The 11,980-nt window shown below is 40.7% G+C and overlaps 1 protein-coding gene across 1 annotated transcript; it reads right to left on the reverse strand.

Moving 5' to 3' along the window:
• Positions 1-1,422: 1,422 nt before the first annotated feature.
• Positions 1,423-11,209, reverse strand: fndc7a (fibronectin type III domain containing 7a). Its single transcript, XM_058650834.1, has 14 exons — positions 11,036-11,209; positions 10,563-10,581; positions 10,152-10,409; positions 8,750-9,004; positions 7,856-8,113; positions 7,494-7,751; positions 6,674-6,928; positions 5,570-5,827; positions 4,808-5,062; positions 4,441-4,695; positions 3,153-3,416; positions 3,026-3,049; positions 2,541-2,577; positions 1,423-2,005 (listed from the first exon to the last, which is right to left on the reverse strand). The coding sequence occupies exons 1-13, from the start codon at positions 11,090-11,092 to the stop codon at positions 2,546-2,548; spliced, it is 2,448 nt and encodes an 815-aa protein (XP_058506817.1). The 5' UTR covers positions 11,093-11,209; the 3' UTR covers positions 1,423-2,005; positions 2,541-2,545.
• Between the last annotated feature and the right edge of the window lie 771 nt (positions 11,210-11,980).

Consider the following 11,980-nt stretch of genomic DNA (forward strand, 5'->3'; position numbering starts at 1 on the left):
AATGGCCTGCCTGCAGTCCTGACCTCAACCTCACTGAACACTTGTGGGATCAGCTCGGGCGTGCTGTTCGTGCCAGAGTGACCAACACAACCACATTGGCTGACCAAAGAATGAGATGCCATCCCACAGCAGTGAGTGACCAAGCTGGGGCCTTTCTGCATGGCGTTTGTATGTTCTCCCTGTGTGTGTGTGGGTTTTCTCCAGGTTCTCCAGTTTCCTCCCACAGTCCAAAAACATGCAGATTTGGGGATTAGGTCAATTGACCATAGGTGTGAGAGTGAGAGTGACCCGCAACCCTCATGTGGAGGATAAAGCGATAGGAGATTAATGAATGAATGAGTGAATAAATAAGAGACAGTCTAGATCAGTATGGTAAATGTGCTTCACTTAGTCACTCTGGCTATGGTCAAGAAAAATGGGGAATTGATCCACTCAAACTACTGAATGACTGGTTTAGTGAGCAGTAGATTTCACGAATGAAACTTTTGTGGGCAACACAAGATCCAAACACCACTTTAGTGATAAAAAGTACTAAAAAATTATTTGAAATAAAATCTGCACAGAAACGTTGAAGGTAGAAACTAGAACATAACTAAACGAGAGAATCCTTCTCATACAATTTAAATATCAATATTTTGTTTTACATTGATGCAGTTGTATGGCAGTTACACAAATCCGTCCACATTTGTTGGGATATTTCTTTATAATTAAAGACGGGAGGAGTTTAACACTTAGAACTTCCTCACCAGCTTTTTCTCGTTCACACTCTGTAGCTATACCTTCATTTTAGGCTCAGTATTTTCAGTTGAAAGTACTGTGTAACTGAAGGCGATTGCATCCTTCACGTTGTGAATGTGTAACAAAACCAAGAGGTTGATAATAGGTCCACACCGATCACAGCCGGCTCAAGGCATGAGCAAACTAAGCTCATTATTTCACAATGATTTAATAGTACAACCACTTACCTATTTACATTTATGGGGGGGCAACAATTTAGTGTAACACTGGTATTAACTGTGAAGAAAAACATGTCTATTCAATCCTTCACCATTAAAGATTAAAGGAGACGAAATATTCAGTTACTACCTGTGTTCGTGTCATGTTGCGCCACGGGACTTCAAACCCTGTAAGATTTATTTTAATGATTTAAAATTGAAATGCACTAAGTTATTCATGACCGTATTGATTTATTTTATTAATATATGTAAATTGAGACAGCAAAAGTGATGAAGTCCTGGGAACGTAAGCTATGACTGCACTGGTAAGTACGTAACAGAGGATAAATATGTGGGCAGCAGGCCGAGGATTTGTAAATGAAATTGTATCCGGAAGTGGAAAGAACACTGAAATGTGGAGGATAAAGCAATAGACAAAGAATTCCTTATTTTGAGGCGCTGAATATAGTTCATACAACACACCATGTTGTAATGCAAAAACAAGGCTTTTTATTGTTGTCATCTGTCAAACTGGAGAAAACGAATGCAATGAAAACAGAGGTAACACTGACTCTATCTTCAGCAATCTGATCAGACATATCATCCGTACGACTCATGCATGACTCCAGGCCAAGAACATGGATACCTGCTGTCCCGCTTTACAGCACGACCACAATCCATACATGAACCAGACATGTCAAGCAGCAATCATATGGAGGTCTTCTATTTGGGGATGTCCTAAAGAGTTATTTGAAATCTAGAATGAATTGAAAACCACTGTTTTACTTCCTCTGCATTTAACTCTATTTGTCGTTGCATGGCAAAGTTACATTGAGTTACATTATATACGGACAGAAATGAGGAATGTAGAACAGAAATAATAATTGAAACATTTTCATTTGTGTTTTAGCTTTTTTCATTCAAAGTTTGAAAAATTGTAAAAATAAAACAGGGATATTTCTAAACAGGAGTTGATGTTTCATCTAGGTATACGAGAGCTCCACAGTCTTCGCTGCTGGTGCAGACATTTATGATTCCATGCTGGGCTCATAGATGTGGAGATGTTCATCCTTAAAGACAAAATAGAGCAGGGGCGTCAAACTCGTTTTAGTTCAGCCACATGCAGCACAATATATATACATATATACATATATGTATATATGTATATGAATATATACATATATATATATACATATATGTACATCAACATCAAATATCTATTATTTCACTGTAAGTTCTCACCAAGATGACTGTGTCATGTTCCCACAGAAAAACGATCTGTCTTCCTGTACATGAGTCACGTTCCAGTCATGATTGCGTCCATGTTTTATAGACATGTGCTGTCTAGAAACACCACGCCTCAGAGGTAAAGCCTGTGCTTCTCATCTATCTGCTCACATCTATTGTTATACCACTATGGACAGGGTCAGTCTGTGGAAGCCGGTGATGCCGTCACAAGATACCCTTCAGTCTATGACATACAATGGACTCATCATGTGAAAGAAGCCTTCACTGATTTCTTCCTTTCTTAGTGTAAAGGAGAGTACGCTCACTCAGCTTTCACGTGCCACTTTATCGGAACGCGAGAATCAAAATACCACTTACCGCGTTTATTCACCGATTTGCCATCCCCGAGAGAAGCCTTGATAGAGGAGGAAGGAAAGAGACGACAGTTAAGTGCAACAGCAGCTTCCAAACTGCTCATGACCTGCAGAATTTATACTTTAAATGGACAATTTGCTGTTCAGATACATAAGTCCAGTTAAGAATGACCCCCAAACCTTAAAGGATGAGCTGTCTGTATGTATAAAGAATGTATAAAGAAATTAGGAGCTGATTATGAGCAACTTGAATACAAATTCAGATTGTTTTCATTTTTAAACGCTCAATTGTTAACCTTGTGAGATAAGAGAGTGTGAAAATGGAGTGGTCTTGGTGCAGGTTTGTGCTCTCCGAGTGCTTTCTATTGCTCCCCATTAAACTTCTCAATGCTAAGCCATGCAGTCTGAATTCTGACTGAAGCTCCGTAAATAAAAACAATAGTATGTAAAACAATAGTGAAGTGAAGTTGAGGGAAAACTCATCCATACCAAAATTACTTCCTGGGCAGGGAACTGAAAAAAAACAAGGCAAAACAAAGTGAAAACAAAATCATGCACAAGTTATGAGAACAAATAAAAATGTGTGATATTTCACAGCATTTCTAGTATGACCTACCTGAGAATGTCCTGGACTGGCAGAAGTTGATTGTGACCCCACTGTGTTCTGTTGGTGCCACAACTACTGTATAGATATTGCCACACACACTCTCCTGGATGTCACAATGTGTGGTAGCAGGCGGTGCGATGCACGTGTAGTTGGCTCCTGTCCCGTACATCTCTACCGTGTGGCTGTGGATCCGAGGGCCCAAAGAACGCCAGTGCACCCTGAGCGAGTTGTTAGCGCTACGATAGAGCTTGATGCCTGTTGGACAGCAGGGACCTACAAGAAAGAGAAGAGTTTGAATAATTTGTGTCAAGTTCCTGTCATGTGCGTTTTCTTTTTGAGCATGCAAACATGGTTGCCATGGGCTAAAGTTGGTCACCATGTCGTGGAAGAGGTTGCTACAGATTTGGCACATTCAGTAAGAATGAGAAGTTGACTATAGTTCGAAAGGAATGCTGAACTGCCCAGTCTGTCACTAGTCAATAGTATAGACCCAAACCCAAGGGCAACGGTTAATGACACACCTGTTGATGGCACGAATGTCAATAATACAACTGTTGAAGGTGAAACTGTTATGGATAAAGTGACCGGTTGTAAAAGAAGGAATGTTGGAAAAACACGTTTTTCAGAAACCAAGAACCAAGGAGCAACCTTTCATCATGCTTAAAAAAAGGAATTTGAAAGCAGCTAAACACAGGTATAACTAACTAGTAATTTGGATAATGATGAAATAATATGTTGCATAAAAAACGTGGGTCAGGGGAGGGGTCAGAGGAGAGACTCAGAGAGTGACGTTTCAGTGTGTACTTTGGTACCCTCACTGGGTCTTTGACTTGTGGATCCACAATATAATACCTGTTTGACCCGAAGACTGCTGTCTCAACTCTTTGTTATTTTTCCAGAGTGAGTACCTAGATAGACAACTTAGTTGATTTTCTCAAGTCTGCCCAGCAACCACTTGATTGGTCAATTGACTTGATGAATCAATTATGATTTTTCTTCCCCTAGAAATTAGACACTGTATATAAAAATGGTCAGTCTTTTTATTTCAAAACAAACTCCTGTTGTTTAAGCCTCAAAATTCGTGATCTGACCAGTTGTTGAATCCAGAAACCTGGATTATACCATAGACTTATCATGTAAATGTTTACTGATGTTGTAAATCAAGTGGTCATTTTCGTTCAAATGGTGGCTATTCAATATATTTTTACGTTTTTGGTGGCCTCAGGCAGCAAACTGAAAGTCTATGTCAATTTTGAATGCACACTCTATGATATAAATGCATGTATATTGTCCTCACTCGAAGAGAATCCTTGATATGTGCACTCTGACTTGTGTCCTGTGCTGCTGATGGCTTCCAGTGTAATGCTGTAGTTGGTGCTACAGGTAATGCATCCCATCAGGCAGTGGTTTTCCTGAGTGTGGCATTTTGCATGTCCGTGCAACGACGTTAGTGAGGTGATGTAGGAACGAGCGCCACCGCCAGGAGACCAGGTCACATTCGTCATAGCCTGCGTGACCTGGGTCACATTCACAAAAGTGGGACAGCACGGACCTTCGGAAGAGGAAGACGGAACAAAAATCAATAGCACTCTCACACCAAGGCAGTCTGTTTAAATAGGACTCCTTCCTCAGTTGCGTAGCAATAACCACACTTGCTCTCATACCTGTTTCCAAAGGTTCACTGTATCCGGGCAGACTCTGTCCCACAGCTGTTGTGGCCACTGCTGTGACGTCGTAGACTGAACCACAAGGCAGCTGTGTGAGGTCACAGGTCGTGTTTGTCGTCTGGCATGTGTGTGTGTTATGTCCAGTGGCCGTGACGGTATAGTTTGTATTGGGTGTGTTGGGGTTGGTGATGCGGACACTGTATGTGGAGGGGTCCGTCTGAGTCATATTCACGATCTCAGGAGAACACGGAGCTGTGGAAACACAAGCAGGACAGGGATTTGAGAATGTAATCACAACTTATCAAGACATTTTTTGGTCACCTATCTATGTGATCACTCTCTTCCCGAGACTGAGGTAAAAGGAGTAACTACTTGTGTGTACAATATCTATAAAACTACCAACAACTCACTCTCTGCTCTGTCCAAATGTGTTTTCAAAAACTACCAGTTTGATATTTTATGAATGCTATTACACACAATGCTATTACACACATAACAGGTCCAGGTGTGTAAGAATTAGTGGCATCTAATGGTGAAATCGCTCTTGCTCTATGTACATATAAAGGGTTTATCTATAGCTATGTGAGTACACACTTATAAGAATATAGTTACTGGAGTCAATGTATGCGCTAGATGTTACACACTGGACCTTAATATGTCTGAAATGCTTTCTCCAGTTAAGCTATTTTAAGGAATCCCTTCATTTATAATATGTACTGCCACGCTACCTCTGACCCCTACAAATAACCTTGACCATACCCGTCTCATGTGCATGTGGTCTGCACGTATGGTTGCATCCTCGTAACTCGCTGCATGGCGTGACTGTCACAGAGTAAACTGTGTTGCACCTCAGATCCGACAGGGCGCACACCGGCGCGGTGTCGTTACAGTGGATAACGTCACGAGTCTCTTCTGCCGTCGTCTCGTACAGCTCGGCCCCACTGACTGCAGACCACATGATCTCCAGGGTTTCCGTGGACACCAGTTTTATGGCAACATCTTGTGGACAACAAGGAACTGGGGGAATAGGATGGCAAAAACAGCAACAACAAAAAAATGGGTGAAGATGATAATCAACAATGGGCAAAGGACCATACTGGTGATTATATAGTTTTTCCTTCTACCTTCCAGATGAGCCATTGTTTTTACTTCATGTCACTACTATGACAATTGCTCATCAACTACAATTGTCGTTCTCCAATGTAGTCCTACTATTGTCTATTTTTGACTTGTTTTTGACAGATTTACCTGATTATATGATGTTTCACGTGTCCTAGAAGCCATGCCATGTGCATCGTATTCAGGATGTGGTGTTAAATGTCAAATGGGCTAGATGGAAAATTGCCAGCATTATAAATTACACCTGTGCTTTATCTACCATGAAACCTGCATCATTTTTTTTTTTTACAATGCCATGGCGAAACTCTCTGAGGCGCTCTGACATCTGAGATTTATGATGTCAGAGAACCAAACCAACAACAACAACAACGACATAAAAGCTTAGCTTATCAGGACAATGAGGTGTTGGGCTTTTTCTTCCTGAACTGACGGGTAATTTGGATGTAAATCAAATTCATGCACCATCAAGGAGGAACTGTTAGGGGGATCGGCACATGGCATTATACATTAAGTCACTCGACACAGTAGCTGTGATGAACTATGCCTACGTTTCGTGACTGCAACTTGAATTGTGAAATGAAACGCCGTCACCGATACCAAGTGTTGTGTTACACAGACGATCTTTGGGAAATGAATGGAAGGTAGAACAAATAATCCAAAACCATTTGAATGGTCCTTTGACACGAAAACAAAACCATATGAGTGGTTAGCCTCTACTAGGGTGCTTGTAAGTGGGAGCCCTACTGGTAGTGTAGTTGTGGATGGGTGATAAAGGGCTAGAGCCGGCCTCATTGTAGGGGAAGACACTGGTGAGGAACGTGTGGCCACACTTGCAGAAAAATGAGCAGTTGGTTTCAGTCGTGTTGCACGACAGCTCCACTCCATCATCTCTCTTTATGAAAGCCATGTAGTAGTCCACCAGCAGCACATCGTCCCACTCCAGCATGCAGCTACCAGCCTCAGGCTCCTCCACCATGATGTTCTCTGGAGGACATGGGTCTGGAAGAGAAAGGGAGATGGAGGTTCAGTTTCCTAATGACATTTAAATGTGTGATTGCCTATCTCTTGTGTTTGAAAGATACATAACTAAATCCTGCGAGGGTTAGCTGTGCAAAGACTTAACCGGATGAACCACCTCTCCTGGCTTTAAACACAAAAACTTGATAAAAATGAGGCTACATGACTGGTTTGTTGGGTTTTTGTACAGATTGAACAACACATTATCATAAGGGCTTACCAGGTCCAGAACCAGGGCTTGTTTGTTGTTGATATGTTAAACTACGATAAGTAACTCCTGCTGCAGCCTCATGATGATACACATGATGATAATGATGTGTTTAATATGCTAAATGTATCCAAGTCAAATGTGCTATTAGATAAAGTATGGCTTAATCATATTCCGTATATCACAATATCATTTCCTTCAATAGCAATATTACAAAGCTTCAATATATAGTGATATAAAGTTTATAATTACACATTTAAGTAGTTTCACAATCTTTGTCACAATGTTTGCCTTTTACTGTGATAAAAAAGTGTCTGTGGTTGTGTGCGATATACCCACATGTAATGTATTCTGCTGGTGCAGAAGGGCTGCTGGGGCCAGCGCTGTTGTACGCTGTGACGGTAATAGTGTGGTTCTGACCACACTCCACGGACAGGATGTAACAGAAATAATTCTCAGGTGTTGAACTACAGTTTTGACCATCAGAAGTGTAGGCTATGTAGCTCTCAGCCCCCTGCACTGGCTGCCAGTACACACTGAGCCCGATAGACCGTCCCTGCGTCAGTTGAATGTAGGACACATATGGGCTCTGTGGACCTGCAAATGAGAGCCAAATAGAAATGTTGTAGCCACCAATTATCTACGAGACATGCACTTGTGGATTTTTTTCACATGTTCACCGGGTTATGTCTTATGCTTACGCGTGATCTTGCAGTAAGTCACGTCATCTCCAGGGCGACCCTCTGCGTCATAGGCAGTGCCCTTGATGCAGTAGGTGGTCCCTGCTTCGAGGTTGTCAAAAGACCACATGGTATCAGTGGTGTTCACGTCCAGGCGGGAGGTGGAGCCCTCCTGGATAATGCAGAGCGTGTAGAGGACAGCGTTCTCAACCTCGGGCCAAGTCACAACCAGGGTGTTGTTGTCAGGGGAGGTGATGTTCAACTGGGGTGCGACCACCACTATAGGAAAGGTCAAACGTGGACCGATTAGGTATGATGAAAACAGAAATTGGAATGCAGAAACAGATTCCTTGTTATCTTTTTTGTAAAGTGTGACATGGAAACAATTTTCCTGTGATAATATTACGGTCATTTCTCCTTCGGGAAGGGAGACGACCGAGTTCTCATGGTTTCTTTTTTCATGTCATGAGAACAGTATAGTGCAGAGGGATGGATACAGTTTCCACCCTACTGAGTTGGCTGCAAAGAGTAGAGACTGTGTGACAATGGGCATGAAATGACATGCCGTTATGGCCGGCGGAACGAGATAATAATCTATTGTCCCACAGGAACAACAGAAAGGCTGCATTTCACTCTTCATGCACACATTATCACCTTAAGGAGTAAACTGCTTGTAACGTGTGTGTCTGAACAGGGGAAAGTGGGCAGAAAATATCATTATAATTAATTTTACAAAGTATTTCACAGACTATCATCAGTCTGTAAAATTGTGTAAAATCCATAAACATGCATTTAGTGAATGTAAGTAAATCTGCCTATTAAACAACTTCCTTTTTAATCTACTACTACAATTGAAATGATTTAGCCACAGCATAAAGCCAGGCATTTACTCTAATTTAGACTTTTCATCCGTACCCGTCTTGGTCTCGACAGGGTATGAGGGTTGGCTCCTTCCTCCTGAGTTGACAGACATGACGCTCATCATGTAGTTTGTGAAGGGCTGGAGAGGCAAAATGGTGCCTGGGGAGCTGCTCACTGGCACCTCAAGAAAGAAGTCTTCTGCCTCTGCCCTTAAGATGTAGCTGGTTGCTCCTGGAGACTCTGTGAACTCCACAGTGATGCTGTCACTGTGTTTGGAGTAGGCCTGTATAATGCTGGGGACCTCAGGAGCTGGAGAACAATACATATGAGTCAGACAGAAAACAAGAAAAAAACAAAACCCCTTTAATCCAGTCAAATTAAGAGACCCGAGTCTGTATTTTTATTTTAAGAAAAGGGAATCTTGATGAGCTAGTCCTAATCCTGAGCCAGATGAGAGGGTGTCTGGCTTTGGACTGAAACTGGGAGATAATTTTACAGGAGAAGAGCTGGATAATTGAAGACAATATGAGCAAAACTACTCAAATGTTTTAAAAATCGGACTGAATTCAATGTTCTCTTAGCTCGTTTTTATGAACAAAAATAAAATAAAATAAAAATCTCTATTTTGTGACTTCTGCACAATTATCGATACTCCTATTTAAGTGATACATAATTAATCATAACTTTGACTTAAAAAGACATAAGAAGACAAAAAAATGCATTTTGTAAAGCCCAAAGATGACCTATAATCACACACCCCAGGATGGCATTTATCTAAATCTCTTGAAGGAAAGACATGTCCAATTTAAGTAATTTTATTGCAAGAGCAATGCCACTCCTAAACTTAGTTTGATAACAGCAAATGACTCTGTCTGTTTTGTTTCTAAGATAAGTATAAAGGGGGGTTATATCATTTAGTAGAGGGTTGCTGTGCTATATTTCCATAGCACAGTGAGAATTTACCTTTTTCTAATAATACATTTCTTGATGATGGATAATGTAAATAGAATTGGCCTGAGCACGGAACCCTGAGGAACTCCTCCATTAAAACCAATGACATGTGGCTACATTTCTAAAAAGATAACTTATTTTTTCTTCTTCTTCTATTAATGAGAAGTTGGCGGCTCTGCCATTGTGAAGGGCCTTCTTATACTACATAAGATACATGATATTTTTCCCAATAGTTTCTTCAAAACTATTATGCTGCTGAAATATTCAGTTTATAGAAATAGATAAAACAGCAGAGGGTCCTTTCTACGACGCCACAAAAAAATACATATTTACATGAGTAACACTAAAAGCAAACTTTTATTTATACTCAGTCTGTACCCAAATCATGGTAGTATTCCTTTTATTCAAGAAAACAATTTGGATATGGCAGTATAAATACAACACACACATTCACATTTCTGCCTGTGTACAGAAACTGAACCCCCACTGTTGTTTTTGTACTGACCTGTCGTTTCCTCAGTGCTTGCAGTGCTGAGGACATTGAAATCATTGTCCAAGGCTTCCAACTGCACTGTGTACAGCGTATTTGGTGACAGCGAGTTGACCGAGCCCATCACAAAATAGCTACTGAAGTGAGCAAAGACGGGATCTTTTGAGGAGTTCTTGGGTGTCATTGTGATCTTGTAGGAGCTGGCACCAGAGGGGCCACTCCACTGCACCGTCATACTCTTAGATGTGACTGTAAACACTGAAAATGTGACATCTGAAGGGAAAAGAGAAGAAAACAATGTTGAAATATATATTTAGGAGGATTTTTTGTTGTTGATGTAGCTTGCATTTGGAAATACATTATTCAAGTTTACGGTCATCACAAATGATCAAAATACAAATGTAAAAAAAGTTGTTGTTTTTTTACCGTGGTCAGCAGTAATAATCTGAAAATAAAAAAAAAAAAGCAAAAAAATTGGATGAGAAGATGAAATGACAGGAAATGACAGGACAAAAGTTATTTGTATTTTCACATTATATCCTAATTATGACCTGGATCATGTTCTTGGAGCATGAGAGGCAGCAGGCTGCACATTACTTTCACTCAACACAGATTTCAGGGCTGGTCAGTACAGGTATTTCTTTCAGGTTGGAATGAATTTGTCCATTGAGCTACATTTGGATACGCAACACACACTTGTTGAAAGCAAAGACACTCAAAAGAGCCAGTGTTCATTTTCAAAAGTCCCCCAGCTATGCACTATTATTCTTTATCTGGCTGTAAAAAGTGTGTTTATTAACAAAAAAATAGGAAACCATGAAGACTGACTTACACTGAGGATGACAAAATTATTATGTATACCTCATAGTAAATGAATATATAATAAAATAATCTCTTACCTCTGTAAAGGTCAGTAAAAGTAAAACTTTTAGCACGTTTAACTGTGTTGCTCCCATGCCTTCAGCGCCGCTCTACGTTGCTGCCTGGAGGCGAGAGGAAAGATGCTTGCTCAAAATGACTTCAGGGAACCTGCTCAAGCTTAATATTATTTTTGATTTTTTCTCTTGCGCCCTCCCTCCCTCTTTCTCTCTCATCTGAAACGACAGGTCCTTTATTGTTTCAGCAAATACCAAAGAGCCCAAAGGCTGTAACTCCTCCCCTCAGGGGCGTATGGGTGGTGTAGCACAGCGAGAGGAAGAGGCTCACCTGTGATAGATGAGGGTGCAGATAAAAACACTTCGGTTGAAAGCTTCCAACTGGTTGTTTGTGCCTGCATGACCCAAAAATGTTGCAGAAACATGGTGTTTTCTCTCCTAAATATTCAAAAAATCTTGTTTCCACTAAATGTATTATGCCAACAGTGAAGAGACATGCAGCGTTTTTAAAAAACAACTTGATATGGATTAATGACCTATTTCTGGCTCATATTTGTGGCGCTTAAGGTTTCATCCAAACAATGTTTGATTTGTCCCCGTTTCCACGTCGACGGTATCTTGTGTCATTGCCTGAAGACTAAGCTGTAACATATTTATGTATTGTGTTTTGGGTGGATAAAGTATTTTTATTTTATTCATCTCCTGTCTCTCACTGCAAAAAAAACCCCAAAAACAAATCAAACTTGCAAAAGCAAGCAGGATTACAGTTATACAGCATGTTAAAATACTCTATAATACTAACACAATACTGTACACTGTACTACTGCATGTGCATTGAAGGCCACAGAGATGACTTTTTAGCCATCCCGTTGAATATGTGATGTAAAATAATACCTTTCTATTCCCCAATGGCACAGTATCTGCGTCAGGTGTGTATTATGAAAATGGGCGGGGTGGATCCTGAAAGGC

Source organism: Solea solea, chromosome 1 (assembly GCF_958295425.1).
Source record: "Solea solea chromosome 1, fSolSol10.1, whole genome shotgun sequence".
NCBI lineage: Eukaryota > Metazoa > Chordata > Actinopteri > Pleuronectiformes > Soleidae > Solea > Solea solea.

Coding starts and splice junctions, on each gene's coding strand:
- fndc7a (XM_058650834.1), bottom strand. CDS start 11,092: ATGGGAGCAACACAGTTAAACGTGCTAAAAGTTTTACTTTTACTGACC. Junction 5,063..5,569: donor ACCACATGCACATGAGACGG/GTATGGTCAAGG, acceptor GTGTTTCCACAG/CTCCGTGTTCTCCTGAGATC. Junction 2,578..3,025: donor CTGCCCAGGAAGTAATTTTG/GTATGGATGAGT, acceptor TCCTCTATCAAG/GCTTCTCTCGGGGATGGCAA.